Source organism: Leuciscus leuciscus (assembly GCF_965113295.1).
Source record: "Leuciscus leuciscus genome assembly, chromosome: 4".
NCBI lineage: Eukaryota > Metazoa > Chordata > Actinopteri > Cypriniformes > Leuciscidae > Leuciscus > Leuciscus leuciscus.
The window spans coordinates 3,428,143-3,444,252 of NC_138728.1; the positions used below are offsets into that span (position 1 = coordinate 3,428,143).

Here is a 16,110-nt window from a genome sequence, read left to right on the forward strand (position 1 = left end):
CAGCCTGTGCATCCCAGAGTAAAGGGCTTGTTAGTGTACCCCGCAAACCCCCCCCCAGCCGCCCCACAACCTCGCCCTTTCATCTCCCAGTTTGGTGGTTTTCCCATTGCTTCCGCATGCTGTTGTGGATTGGTTGATGTCTACTTTACTGTAAGTTTCAATGCAAGTGCTTTACAATAAGGTTTCATTTGTTAACATTAAGCTACATTAGTTAACAATGAACAATACTTCTGCATGTATTAACTCTTTCCCTGCCATTTTCTGGGAATCCATCCATGATTTAACTGTTGCACACAGTAGGAGGCGCTATTACGCTTCTTCTGGAAGAGGACAGAATCTCCAGATCCAATAGTAAGCATTGCTTACGCATCAAACGTTACTGAATGAAGTGTCGAACCAATGAAAAGGTAATGACTGTGAAGCTTTGGTGGTGTTGATGGACTCGGCCTGTGTTTTGATCATCATTATGAATCTGATCCGGATGTAGTCTTTCACCAAAATGTAATTTTCTCCGCTTTTTGATCAAAATGTTGCTTTTTTTAATTTTTTATTAAACCTTCCCAGATTCAAGTGTTCATTAAAAAAAAAATAAGAATGCATGAAGCTAGAATAAAATGTTTTGTTTTGTTTTGTTTAAAAGCAGATGCTCTGTTCTTTCTTTTGACATATTGTACAGTACAGGCCAAAAGTTTGGACACATTACTATTTTTAATGTTTTTGAAAGAGGTTTCTTTTGCTCATCAAGCCTGCATTTATTTGATCAAAAATACAGAAAAAAAAAGTAATATTGTGATATATTATTACAGTTTAAAATAATTGGTTTTCAATTTATTATACTTTAAATTATCATTTATTTCTGTGATGCAAAGCTGAATTTTCAGGGTCATTACTCCAGTCTATCACATGATCCTTTAGAAATCATTCTAATATTCTGATTTATTATGAGTGTTGGACACAGTTCTGCTGCCTAATATATTTGATGAATAAAAGGTTAAAAAGAACTGCATTTATTCAAAATAAAAAAATATTTTCTAATAATATAAATCTTCTTTACTATCACTTTTTATCAATTTAACACATCCTTGCTGAATAAAAGTATTGATTTATTTCAAAAAAAGAAAGAAAAAAAATTACTGACCCCATATTACTGACCAGTAGTGTATATTGTTGTTACACAATATTTCTATTTTTAAAACATTTGCTTCTTTATTTAAAATTTTTTTTTACTTTTTATTCATCAAAGTATCCTAAAAAAGTATCACAGGTTATGAAAAAATATTAAGCAGCAGAACTGTTTCCAACTTTGATAATGAATCATCATATTAGAATGATTTCTAAAGGATCATGTGATAGACTGGAGTAATGATCCTGAAAATTCAGCTTTGCATCACAGAAATAAATGATAATTTAAAGTATAATAAATTGAAAACCAATTATTTTAAATTGTAATAAATATTAAAAAAAAAAATCTGTATTTTTGATCAAATAAATGCAGGCTTGATGAGCAGAAGAAACTTCTTTCAAAAACATTAAAAATAGTAATGTGTCCAAACTTTTGACCTGTACTGTATGTTTAGATATTAATACAGCAACATTTTCTGTTGGCCGTGAAAATTATCAAAAATGCTGGAGAAACGTTTCTTTTTTTTTTCTTCTTCTTTTTTTTTTAACGCTTTTGGGGAAAGAGTTAATATTAGACAATAATAATTGAATACATTTTTAAAATCAAATGTAATAGTTGTTAACATTAATTAATGCACTGTCAACTAACATCAACAAGCAATGAACAATTATATTGTTTACTAACTACACTCTTAAAAATAAAGGTTATTTATTGGCATTGATGGTTTTAATGAAGAACCTTAAACAACCATTGAACATTTCCATTGCACAAAAGGTTCTTAAAAATTATTGAAATGTTCTTTCTAGAACTGTTCGCTGAATAAGGTTCTTTGGGAAACCAAAATGATTCTTCTATGGCAATAAATGCTTAAAAAATATATATCGCTCACCGTTAGTTCATGTTAGCCGATGCATTAGCTAATGTTAACAAATGAAACCTTATTGTAAAGTGTTATAATGTGGAGAAACGTCCTTTCCTTTCCTCTAACGTGCAAATCCCTTCAATCCCGTAGGTTTTGATCATGTTTCGTGCGACTGCTGCATGCATCTGACGCAGTGTGAGGAACATGATCAGCAGAAGTTGTGTGTTTGTTTGCTATCCTCCTGGTGGACCCGTTTTATATGCGAGAGCCTTATTTCTGATTTGCTCTTCGGCTTGCTTCGTTTAGCTCATAGAAGTGCATGATGAACTTCAGGATAAAGTGGATGCTGACTTTTGACAGCATTTGAATGGCTTCTTTAGTTTTGATTTCTTTTGCACCGTCTCTGTTGCACTTCCCCTTGCTCTGAAGCCCAAAGTTTCTCGTTTTCTCACTGCTCTCCTCTCATCTTCTTTCTCTCGGCGTCTCTAGAGTGAAATCCTTTCCCATCACCTACAGAGGAATCTCATGTACTTGGACAGCCAGGTGAGGGACTCTCCTGTTTCTCACTTCCTGTTTCTCTCACTCGTTGGCTACTGTACTTTTATTACAGCACAGATCAAACCCGAGCGTTCTCTCTGTTCTCCAGCCAGTGAATCTGCGTCTGTTGAATGCAGATGGTGTCCCTTAACATAGCAGTTCACAAGTCTTTTCTTATAGTAGTTTAAAATGAAAAAACATAGTTCATTTGTATTGTTTACTTTGTCCATTCTCAGTGGAAGCCTATTGTGTGTGTGTGTGTATCGTATTGTTCATATAACTAATAGAGTAACCTTTCTGTTTTGAAAGCCCTTGGTTCAGGAAGTACATTTAATATTCTTTTCTTTACAGGCATAAGCAAGTTTTGGGACTTGGGTATTAACTACTCATACCATAAAGAATTATGATTGGTGTGGTTGAATAATTCTTCAGTTTTTTATAATGTATTTTCAGAAAACAACACTATGGTATTTTATACAAATGCTACACCGCATATATATATCATTATTATTTAAGATTTTGAATTTTTTTGCTTTTATTTTTTGTTGCCAAGGCAAGATTTCACTTTGTGTAAAGTTTAAGTTTGTCTAAAATGTAGAGTTGCTGAATATGATTTTGAATGCTAGTTTTATTTAACAATAATAACAACACCGCCCTGGTCCTGACTGTTGAGGTCTGAACATTTGTCCTGTTATTCTTATGTATAGATGATGAGACTGCAGTAACATTTATCTTGCATATTATCAAGCGCTTTCCCAGTGAACACAGTATCTCTGATAAAACACTTCTTGCTGAACATTTTGATGTTTTAAGCTTGAGGATGTTTTTGAAAAGGTCAACATTATCCAGCAATAATGTTCTCTTTCTTTCACACAACAATTTATTATCTTTTAACATTATATTGCATTACTGAAGTCATTATTCCGGAAGAGTGAACAAGAAAAAAGCATGAGTGATATTTGTAAGGGTCAGAAGCTGTTAAAACACACAGTGTGTGTCTTGCAGTGCTTTGATAACAGCTGTTACTCCTCCTCCTCCTCCTCCTCACGTACTAGATGAAGGAGAATGAGCCAATAATCTTCATGATTCACACTATGATTGAGAACTCGGCGCCAAGGCCGCAACTGTACCAGCAAGTAAGGTCTTGGAACACATGGTTATGCTCCTCCCCTTTCGTGTCATGGGCCCCGCCTCTTTGTCGAAGCTCCACCCCCTCACTGCCCCATCTTGTGTCGGTTTCGTTCCAGCATATCCCATTGGTTTTCGTTGTTGTTGTTGTTTTTGTTGTTGTTTTCTTGTTGAAAACTGGTATTGGCATGGCTTGAACGTCTCGTACACCGCACAGCCGTGCGAATCACAGCTAGCTGACCAGCTGCTCGTCAACGCTAATGTCGCGTTCATTAGCAATGGCTTCATCCATCACGCCGGCTTACATGTACTCGCTCAATCTCAAGTGTGTGGAGACCAGTGTGCTTTACAAAGCCTTTTTTTTTTTTTTTTATTGGCGTCACGTACCATTTTGACCTCCAGAGGAAAAGCATTGCGCAGAAAATGTCACGCAAACATGGTTTTACAAGGTTTAAAGGGCCGTTCACATCACAACTGTAATAACGTTTTAATAATCATTACAGAACTGTATTTTGCAATAGTTTTATACATACATATTTTATCTCACATCTGAGATTTTGTACATGAATAAAAACATTTGAGATATGCCTATATTCATATTTTCTACATAATATATTGATTTTAGTAGCTTAATGTGAGGAATATTCAACAAATATATCACCAAATTTACAACTTTCCAAGTAAGAATTATTAGAGGACATTCAATTTGCGAAAGATGTAATTCTGACTTTTGACATGTACTGTATTTGTTGCAGTTCCTCATGAAGTGACGTGGTTTATATGCTGGATGTTATTTTTCTTCTCATTTGTTTTTGTAAGTCAACTTAAAAGGATAGTTCACCCAAAATGAACAGGTCTTTATCCGCTTCCAAACGAACTCTGGTGCGATTCGACTGAAATATGAGCGCAAAATGGACCAAAGACATGTAAACAAACCAAAAACAGGACATGATGTCACAATATGCGAGCCTAAAAAGGGCTGAATGCTCAAGCAAACCTGTTTTTTTACTCGTCATAGTCGCGATATTGCCCATCACCGTTCAGTTCAGGCATCAGATCTTGGTTTTTGTGTGACGGTGGGATTCCTGTCACTGTTTTCACTCCTTTACACATTTTATAATCTCTTCACGAGTTCTCAGCTGGTCAAAATAACATCATATGTAGTAGGCCATGCACATGCAACAAGCACATTTAACCCAGAACACAACATTGGATGTTTTTTTTAATGTTCGGTTAGTTTCGTCGCAATATACACGTAATAAAAGCCGACCAATCAGGTTGTGAACATATCCCTATGCCTTTAGGCTCGGTATCTTTAGGTTCGGTGTTAAAATGCCAATGTGAACGCTAAGCAAACCAGGACTAGATGTTTGGTTTTGGTGTTTTTGGTCCGAACCAAGCGAACCGAACTACAAGTGTAAGCACACCCTCAGCGGTTCACACTTATTCAAATGAACCACAGAGCAATCGCACCAGGGTTTGTTTTTAACCCAACAACCAAACATGCCAAGTGTGAACACACACCCTAAAAGGTGAATTGACATCCTCATGCCATAACCGTGGCCATACATTTGATGATATGAGGGTGTGAGAACTTTCATTTTTGGATGAACCATCCCTTTTATGTTCAGATTTGTCTTTGTTCTTCAACTCTCCGACAGCAGCTTCCTCTCCTCTCTAAGAAAACCTTTTAAAGTCGGAGAGCGAGCGTCTGGACTGAGATTCGGTGTCAGGAGTTCCTCTCTGCTGGCCTGTAGTCGAGCGTGTGCGGGCCTTTCGGATTTAGTTTCAGCTTTTTCGAGTTGTCATTAGTCACAGTAACTCAAGCGCTGACAGACCTGACAAGAGGCGGTAATTACCCGAGGCCTGCAGGGAACGGCCTGAAACCTCCATCGCCCTCCAAACTGGTTCTCAGCACACCATACATTCATATTTAACAGAGGACGTGCCTCTTGTTGTAGTTTTCTCTTAAATTGGCGCTCAAACTCTATGCTTTGCGTGTGCGTGTGTGTGTTCCCCGTGTCCCGTAGCAGATGTTGTGGACGTGTACGACACGAGCGCTCTTAACAGTTTTGTGATTCTTTCACACCAGATGGTGTTGAAACAGCGTTATTTCCATGATGAGATGATTCATATCTGCATAAACTCATCCGGCTTCAGACAAGTGTGAATGAGTGTGTGAAAAAAAAATAAAAAAATTGATTTTCTTACTCAGTGTTTTTGTCATTTTCCAGTATGAACATTCTTAAATCAAGATATATGTTTACTTGCGGAGCTATTAAATCTTGTTTTAAGTGAGTGTTTGCCAATAATTAAGGTTATTTTTCTGACCTAATTGGCAGATTTATTTTATTTTTAAGCATAAACCCCTTTCATTTTGAGACATTTTTCAGACATCAAGACTTTTCTTCTCAAGTTAAAGGGATAGTTCGGCCAAAAATTATATTAAACCCATGATTTACTCAGAGATGCATATGTCAATCACTTTTCAGACGAACACATTTTCAGTTATTTTAGAAAATGTCTTAGATCTTTCAGTGGTTATAATGTCAAGTTATGGGGTCCACCTCCTTCAAGTCCCAAAAATGTGCATGCATCCTTCACAAAAGTAATCCATCCGGCTCCAGGGGGATAAACGAAGGCCTTCTGAGGGTAATCCGTGCGGTTTTGTCGTAAAAATATACATATTTATAACTTTATAAATGAAAATAACTGGCTTCCGGCAACGGTCGACGCGCGTTCACGGGAGATGGATGCCGGCGCAAGACGACGCTTCCTACGCTACGTCCTACGTCATAACGCCGGCAGCCATCTCCCGTGAACGCGCGTCGCACTTTTGTGAAGGATGCATGCACATTTTTGGGACTTGAAGGAGGTGGACCCAGGGCCGGCTTTGCCGACAGGCGACACAGGCGGCCGCCTGGGGCGCCATCTGCTGGACGGGGCGCAAAATTGCAGAATAATAAAAAAAAAAGTTAATTAAATGTATGTATCGTATTATGAAAGCTGCGCACACGCTGTACACTTTTACTGTGCACTGTCCACACACTGCTTGTATTTGTCCATTTCTTTTACTAGATTATACAATCCTAAAAAATGACTGAGTCACTCTGATAGGCAGCTGTCAAACTCACGCGCGTTGCTCAGCAACCGGGAGTGGCGCGAAAACATCTGACAGCTGGTTTTAGCGCTTTAAATGATGGGGTAAAAGTTGAACATGGACAGGTTACCACGGTAGTGGTAAAACTAAACTTTTTGTAGTTCTAAACTTTTCCTGGTTTAGATGAACACTATCTAAGGCTGCATTGAAAGGTAACTTTGCGTCTGCTGCCATGTTAGATCCATAGATATAAACAAACTGCTTCGGTGTGTCGCATAAAAAAAAGAAAAAAAAGATATATATTCAACGAGACAATAGATTTCTTATTATTCTATGGTACTACCTCCATTATATGGTGGTTATAAGTTTTGAGGTACAAAGCAGGGTTTTTTATGTTCACGTTTGTTATAATATTACATCATTTAATTAAGGTCCCAACGCTTCAGTTCAAACACACTGATCCCACTCTCGGCTTGGGCACCAAATAACCTAGAGGTGGACCCCATAACTTGACATTATAACCACTGAAAGATCTAAGACATTTTCTAAAATAACTGAAAATGTGTTCGTCTGAAAAGTGATTGACATATGCATCTCGAACGGCTTGAGGGTGAGTAAATCATGGGTTTAATATCATTTTTGGCCGAACTATCCCTTTAACATATCTTGATTTAAGGATATATAGATATTTGTACTGGAAAAGACAAAAATACTGAGGAAGCAAATAATTTCTGTGTTTGTATACGATAGAAAACTTCCATCAGACTTTCCCATTTGCTTCTTCCGAACTGTTTGGATGGAGTTTGCATGATTGTTTGGTTGTCAGTCCCAGTGCTTTTGTATACAGTGTGACTGTATATAAAGATCCCTGTTGCGAAACTGACACTGCACATGTTTATATTGCACTGACTGCAATTGTTACAGGATTTACTGAAGTGACTGTAGCAAATAAAGTTGTAGTAATATTTTACGGTTAAGCTTAAGTTATTTTTTTTGACAGTATATTGAGGAGTAAGTTGCATGTAGAGCAATAGTAACTCAACTATATGTCGCTTACTCCATTGCTTCATACGCAGTCTAGAGCGCTGTATAACACTTTCTAGGATATATTATATAATGCATATAATATCTTATGTAATTTCCTCTCATTTCAGCAAATGAGTCCTGAAGAATACAGAGAAAACACATACTTGTACAAACCGGAGGAGCTGGACATCGATGTAAGCATCTCGTTATAATGCAAATTGTTTTTATGATCGTACGATTACGTTGACTATTAATATTTACGTTTGTGCTTCTGTTACACATTTAAAAATCTATAATGCACAGACACAAATCTATACAGTGTTTTATACACTTTTTGAAGGACTAGGATTGAGACTTTTAAAAAATTAAGGTATTAATTACCAAATGTGATTTGATTTGAATTTTTTTTATAATAATCTCAATCTTTCAAGCTATATTAGCAACTTTTGAAGCCATGGATAGCAAGAAAACCTATTAAAACCTGAACTTAATATGGAATAATACAACTTTTACTGAAGTCTCTGTGTGTAAACTAAGGAACAATACTGTTCTGGACGTCTGAAACTCATTAAGATGTCATAATTTTAAAACAACATCAATAGTTTTGATGTTTCATATGTATGCAATATGATAACAGAAAGTTGTTTTTATTATATTTTATATGAGAGTGTTTTATTTTTACCCCAAATGTTTGTATAATTATTATATATGCCCTTTTTTTTATGATTTCACATTTTATTTTAGTCTGCATTCTTTTATTTTATTTTTTCAAATTTGTTGTATAATTATTATACATGCATTTTTATTACCTCACATTTATTTTAGTCTGCATTATTTTATTTTATTTTTTCAAATTTGTTGTATAATTATTATACATGCATTTTTATGACCTCACATTTATTTTAGTCTGCAATATTTTTTTATTTTTTTTCAAATTTGTTGTATAATTATTATATATGCATTTTTATGACCTCACATTTATTTTAGTCTGCATTATTATTTTTTTATTTTTTTTATTTGTTGTATAATTATTATACATGCATTTTTATGACCTCACATTTATTTTAGTCTGCATTCTTTTTTTATTTGTTTTCAAATTTGTTGTATAATTATTATACATGCATTTTTATGACCTCACATTTATTTGAAATAACATAAACATATGAATATGCATTTGCTTTAAAAAAAATAAAAAAAATAACCCACTTTTATAGATTTGACCTTGACTTTACTGTTGCAGGCGAAGTTGAGTCGGCTTTGTGAGCAGGATAAAGTAGTGAGAACTCAAGAAGAAAAACTCCAGCAACTTCACAGAGAAAAGGTACGAACGTCTCTATTCTCGTCATATAGCAGTGTAATAATAGTCTCACTCCTGCATGTGTGTGGTTGCAGCACACGCTGGAGACGGCGTTACTGTCAGCCAGTCAGGAGATCGAGATGAGCTGTGAGAATCCAGCGTCGGTCCAGAGCGTGATCCAGCAGAGAGATGTTCTTCAGAGCGGCCTCCTCAGCACCTGCAGAGAGCTGTCACGAGTCAACTCCGTACGTCACACACTCCGCTCACTCTCACTGATCTAACACCACACACTCTCAGTCACTCACCCATCATGCTGTGCCGCTCACAGGAGCTGGAGCGGAGCTGGAGAGAGTACGATCGACTGGAGGCTGACGTCACTCTGGCTAAAACGAGCCTCTTGGAGCAGCTCGAGGCCCTCGGGAGCCCACAGGTGACATGTTGGGGAGAGAGGACTAGCATAGCATATGCTGCTTACTGAAAATGATATGTGCACAAGTTCACTCATTCCATGTTAACTCCATCGCATTGAGCTGAGGTGTTCATAAAGAGTGTGTCTGTGTCCAGACGGAGCCGCCCAGCCAAAAACACGTTCAGATCCAGAAGGAGTTGTGGAGAATTCAGGATGTGATGGAGGCTCTGAGCAAGAACAAACCCAAGAGAAACGCAGAACCCAGTGAGAGAGCATGCAAAACACACACACTCTCACACACACACACACACACACACACACACACACACACACACACACACACACACACACACACACACACACACACACACACACACGCACACATACTGTCACACACACACACACACACACACACACATACTGTCACACACACACACACACACACAAACACATAGTCTCACTCACACACTCAAACACACACACGCACACAAACACATACACTCTCTCTCACACACGCACAAACACATACTCTCACTCACACACACACGCACACAAACACATACTCTCTCTCACACACGCACACAAACACATACTCTCACTCACACACACACGCACACAAACACATACTGTCTCACACACGCACAAACACATACTCTCTCTCACACACGCACACAAACACATACTGTCTCACACACGCACAAACATATACTCTCTCTGGAAATTATGGAAATATTATAAGGAAACATGGAATTAGTTTCCATTGTTATGCTGATGACACTCAAATATATATTTCATCACGGCCGGATGAAAACGCTAAATTTTCCAAATTGACAGAGTGTGTTAAAGATATAAAAGATTGGATGCCGCGTAATTTTCTTTTATTAAATCCAGACAAGACAGAGGTAATACTTATCGGTTCAAAAAACCGCCCACAAAACCTCGCACAATACAACTTTAACATCATAGGATGTCCTGTTACTTTATCCTCTACAGTAAAAGACCTGGGTGTTATACTCGATTGCAACCTGTCTTTTGAAAATCATATTTCATATGTTACAAAAACAGCCTTTTTCCACCTTAGAAACATTGCTAAGCTACGTAATATGCTATCAGTTTCTGATGCAGAAAAGTTAGTTCATGCATTCATGACCTCGAGACTGGATTACTGTAATGCTTTATTAGCTGGTTGTCCTGCATCCTCAATAAACAAGCTACAGTTAGTCCAAAATGCCGCCGCTAGAGTTCTTACTAGATCTAGAAAATATGATCATATAACACCGATTTTATCATCACTGCATTGGTTACCTATAAAGCTCCGTATTAATTACAAGGTATTGCTACTGACCTATAAAGCCCTAAACGGCTTAGCTCCAGTCTATTTAACGGATCTTCTATCACTCTATAATCCATCGCGCTCTTTAAGATCACTAAATTCAAGGCTTTTGGTCATACCTAGGATATCCAGAACCACCAAAGGAGGGAGAGCATTTTCACATTTGGCTCCAAAACTCTGGAATAGTCTTCCTGATACTGTTCGTTGCTCAGACTCGCTCTCCCAGTTTAAAACTAGATTAAAGTCGCATCTCTTCAGCCAGGCATTCATATAATCCTACAGTTCAAACTACAATCCGGCCTCTATCCAATGCCAGAGGAGAACTGGCCCCCGACTGAGCCTGGGTTCTCCCAAGGTTTTTTTTTCTCCATTAGGTCACCTGATGGAGTTTTAGGACACCATTAGGTCACCTGAGTTTTTCGGTTCCTTGCCACTGTTGCCTTTGGCTTGCTCAGTTGGGGATATTTTGGGGATATTTAATTTAATTTTATCAATCAATAAATTCCTCTTGAAAAAAACTTTGTTGTATTATTTTGATTTAATACTGTGAAGCTGCTTTGATACAATCTGTATTGTGAAAAGCGCTATACAAATAAACTTGACTTGACTTGACTCTCTCACACACGCACACAAACACATACTCTCTCTCTCACACACACGCACACAAACACATTCTCTCTCTCACACACAAACACATACTGTCTCACACACACACACATACTCTCTCACACACACGCACACAAACACATACTCTCTCACACACGCACACAAACACATACTGTCTCACACACGCACAAACACATACTCTCTCACACACGCACACAAACACATACTCTCTCACACACGCACACAAACACATACTCTCTCTCTCTCACACACGCACACAAACACATACTCTCTCTCTCTCACACACGCACACAAACACATACTCTCTCTCACACACACACAAACACATACTCTCTCTCACACACACGCACACAAACACATACTCTCTCTCACACACACACAAACACATACTGTCTCACACACACACACATACTCTCTCACACACACGCACACAAACACATACTCAAACACACACACGCACACAAACACATACTGTCTCACACACGCACAAACACATACTCTCTCACACACGCACACAAACACATACTCTCTCTCACACACACGCACACAGACACATACTCTCACTCACACGCACACAAACACATACTCTCTCTCACACACACACACGCACACAAACACATACTGTCTCACACACACACTCACACACACACACACTCTCTCTCACACACACACACAAACACATACTCACACACACGCACACACACACGCACACAAACACATACTCTCTCACACGCACACACAAACACACACTCTCACACACACAAACGCACACACACACACACACACACACAACGCACACAAACACATACTCTCACTCACACACACGCGCGCACACACACACTCACTCACACACTCACACGTTTAATTTATTCCATTATTTTTTTACAGTAATTGACAATAATAACTGGAAATTGAACAGTTATTATCAGTGTTATTTTAGTATCATTATATAATATTAATATTTTCAATTAGCTTTTATTCATTTTTCATTTCATTTTAATTTAATTACTGCTATGAATGTTTCTATTTCTTTTTAAATATTATAATTAAGCTTAAATTTGTTTTCCATTTTTTAGTTTTAGTAATTTTAGTACTAACTCGTTTTATTTCGGTTATTATGCATTTATAGTTCAGGGCTACAAATCTAAAAAAAATGTTAAGTTTTTTCATCCAATATTTATATATTATTTTATTCCAGCTTTATTTCAGTTTACGTAAATGCTTTTTTTAATAGTTCCAGTTAACAATAACACCACCAGTTATCATACAAGAAACCTTTCTTGACCTTCTTTTACATTTGTAGGTTTCCCTGGAGCGAACCCCCTGTCAAACCTGCATAAAAGTGAAGTAAGTCCTGCTTTGTTGAATCTCTGAATCACAGTAACGCAGTCTCAGATCCTCAGGACGAGTGTGTTCACCTGTGTTGTGGATTCACTCGAGAGTCTCTTGTGCCGCTTTGGGTTGGTTGTTGCACCTGGCAACAGTGTCCTTCACTTTCCCGTTCTGTGCGATGTGTAGGAGTCAGACTCCGTGCCTCCGCGTCCTCCTCTCCCGTACTCGTATGAGGGGGGAGACCGGCCCCGCACCACCCCCCACCGGCCCGAGGACCGCAAGAACGCCCAGCGCAACGGTGCCCACAGCGTAAGACCCGCTGTGAACCCCTCGCCCACTCCCATCCCATCAGCCATCTTCATCTCAGTGCTTCATAAACCCATCCTTTCATTTGTTTTGATTTTAGATTGTGTTTTTGTTAGTTATAGATCAGTATATCAGCACAGGCAAATTCAAATTTGCATTTGTGTTCCCCATTGTGTGGATGGCCAACCGTTTCTGCACATTTAATTTATTCCATAATTTTTTTACAGTAATTGACAATAATAACTGGAAATTGAACAGTGTTGTTTTAATATTAATATTTTCAATTAGCTTTTATTTATATTTATTTTCAGGAGTTCATTTTTCATTTCATTTTAATTTAATTACTGCTATGAATGTTTTTATTTCTTTTTAAATATTATTATTAAGCTTAAATTTGTTTTCCATTTCTAGTTTTAGTAATTTTAGCACCAACTCGTTTTATTTCGGTCAAGTTTTTCATCCAATATTTATATATTATTTTATTTCAGCTTTATTTCAGTTTACGTAAATGATTTTTAATAGTTTCAGTTAACAATAACAACACCAGTTGTGGATGGTCAACCGTTTCTGCCTGACTTTTTCACATTTTCATACATTATACATAATTTAACATCGAGAAAAAAAAAGTACATCATAAAATTAAACCCACTCTCATGCATTTTTCAGTGTTATTCAAAATAGATGATAATAATAATGCTAAATAACAAATATTTTTATTTCATTGCAACATGTATCTATATTATCGTCCAGCTCTTTATATGAAGTTGGATATATAAATATCCACATTCATACAGTTTACAAGTGTAAGGCAACCTATGCTATATGTGACCCTGGATCAGGGTATAACAATAATTGTATGGGTCAAAATTATTATTTTTCTTTTATGCCAAAAATCATTAGGATATTAAGTAAATATCATGTTCCATGAAGATATTTTGTAAATTTCCTACCGTAAATATATAAAACATTTATTTTTGTGAGTGAATGCAACACAACTGCGAACATAAATTAACAAATTTAAAGGAGATTTTCTCAATGTTTTGATTTTTTTGCATCCTCAGATTCCAGATGTTCAATAGTTGTATCTCGTCCAATATTGTCATATCCTAACAAACCATACATCAATGGAAAGCTTATTTATTCAGCTCTCATATGATGTATACATCTCAATTAAAAATAATTACCCATGTGTCTGGTTTTGTGGTCCACAGTCACATGTAGCAAATCAAATTTTTTGTATCGTTGCATAATTTAACTATATTATTGTCCAGCTCTAATCTGCTAAATGCAACTACTATAAGGCATGAAGATATTGTAAACAATAACATCATGATTTTCTATGAAGCAGCTTTAAAACCATGTATATTGTGAAAAGCACTACAAATACATTTGACTTGACTTGGCTAATTTTTGTGTAATATATTTGTCTTTTCATTTTATAAATATTGTTTGACTCATTAAATCAGATAGATAGATTAATCAGATATACCTGCATTATATCAGCAACCTGTTCTGTAGATATCAGCACTTAAATAAATATTTTACCCCCTTCAAAATTCCCCAAAAGCTTGTATGGTGTTACTTTCTTTCTGTGTAATGAAGAAAGAGTTTTCATTTTGGGCTGGATATTAATTTACTCTTAGTTTTCATTTCTTGTGCTTTTGACCCCTCTTAATTTGTATCAGACGTTCATTTGTGCATTTACCCATCTTCAGCATCCTCGAGCACTCCCTGTCAATCATTCAGTAGATCCGCAGCCTTGCATTGGTTTGTGCTTCATCCTTTGTGAGGCTTCGTTTCTTTCAAATGTATTTTTTATTCTCATTCCCATTTTAATGTGTAATCCATGAGCATAAACCTTCACAGAATACGTTTGTATGGTGTGTGTGTGGGTGTGTGTGTGCTGTAAATAATGTGTAAGCAGGTTAAATCTCTGCTCTCCAGGGCCCGGATTACAGACTGTATAAGAGCGAGCCGGAGCTTACCACGGTAGCCGAGGTCGACGAGAGTAACGGCGAAGACAAATCTGAGCAGACTGCAGAGAAAGAGCCGCCCGGCGTCTCCAAAGGTGCCCTGACAAACACCAACACTTCCTGTCATAAAGCCCGCGCTGCTGTTCACTGATCTCTCTCTCTCTCTCTCTCTCTCTCTCTCTCTCTCTCTCTCTCTCTCTCTCTCTCTCAGGTATGGTTTATCCTGTCGGAGTGGTCAGCCCGAGGACTAAATCACCCATGCCTGAATCCTCCACCATCGCCTCTTATGTCACCTTGAGGAAGAGCAAGAAGCCTGACCCCAGAACAGTGAGTGCACTGCACACAAGCATGTCAAACATATCTGAGAAATATGGGAGTTGTGTTTGCCTGTCCAAAATGAATAGTTGAAATACGGTTGCAAAGGTCAGGGTTGCCAGTAAAAGCCCAAAGGCCTGTCAAATATAGTCCAAATAGCCCAATTCAACTTAAAAAATTCATAAAGGAGCTCAAAGGGCCCCTCCCTCATAAACCTCATCATCTAGCACAGTTTTATCAATGGTGGAATGTATATGGATATTTCAAAACAGGCATTTCATTCAAATACAGTTTATGCACTAGGGCTTTGACTCCGAACTTCATTATTCGAATATAATTCGAATATTAAAAAAATAATGATATTCGTACGAATATTAGGCATACTTTAATATTCGAACCTGTTATGGACATTATTTTTTGTAAATGTGTTTGCTTGTAAACGTTGTTTTCAATTCAGAGTCCGAGGCTTTTTCACGTCTGGTAAAGTTGTGAATCGCGAGCTCATTAGCAAGGCTGTTATTGGTCATCTGGGCTCCTGTAGGTGACGTTAGCGTCCTGGTTAGCGCCTATTTAGTATACCAAAACAATGGCCGCGCCAGCGCCTACAACAGACACGCATGACGAGGAGTTCGAAATCTACACTCCTGACAATTTGAAAAGCAACGTGTGGCGCTACTTTGGGTTCCCAAAGAAACAGGGAAAAATCACGAGTAAGGCCAGTGTCAATTTTTTTAATAAAAAT

General features: G+C 37.4%; 1 protein-coding gene and 1 long non-coding RNA gene across 18 annotated transcripts in view; one reads left to right on the forward strand and one right to left on the reverse strand.

Moving 5' to 3' along the window:
* The window catches only part of plekha5 (pleckstrin homology domain containing, family A member 5), a 179,738-nt gene that overhangs the window by 152,110 nt on the left and 11,518 nt on the right, over positions 1-16,110 (forward strand). For 12 of the 17 annotated variants that reach the window (XM_082166732.1, XM_082166742.1, XM_082166745.1 and 9 more), the window contains 10 exons: positions 2,475-2,528; positions 7,905-7,970; positions 9,017-9,097; positions 9,169-9,318; positions 9,402-9,503; positions 9,638-9,746; positions 12,746-12,789; positions 12,961-13,083; positions 15,025-15,148; positions 15,265-15,380. In XM_082166732.1, coding sequence (XP_082022858.1) covers positions 2,475-2,528; positions 7,905-7,970; positions 9,017-9,097; positions 9,169-9,318; positions 9,402-9,503; positions 9,638-9,746; positions 12,746-12,789; positions 12,961-13,083; positions 15,025-15,148; positions 15,265-15,380 — 969 coding nt within the window. Of the gene's footprint in view, positions 1-2,474; positions 2,529-3,577; positions 4,043-7,904; positions 7,971-9,016; positions 9,098-9,168; positions 9,319-9,401; positions 9,504-9,637; positions 9,747-12,745; positions 12,790-12,960; positions 13,084-15,024; positions 15,149-15,264; positions 15,381-16,110 lie in introns of those variants that run through there. The other 5 variants (XM_082166733.1, XM_082166736.1, XM_082166749.1 and 2 more) reach the window with 4 other exon arrangements.
* LOC309496758 overlaps positions 1-16,110 on the reverse strand; it is a 226,906-nt gene that overhangs the window by 1,503 nt on the left and 209,293 nt on the right. The gene's annotated exons all lie outside the window — the stretch shown is intronic.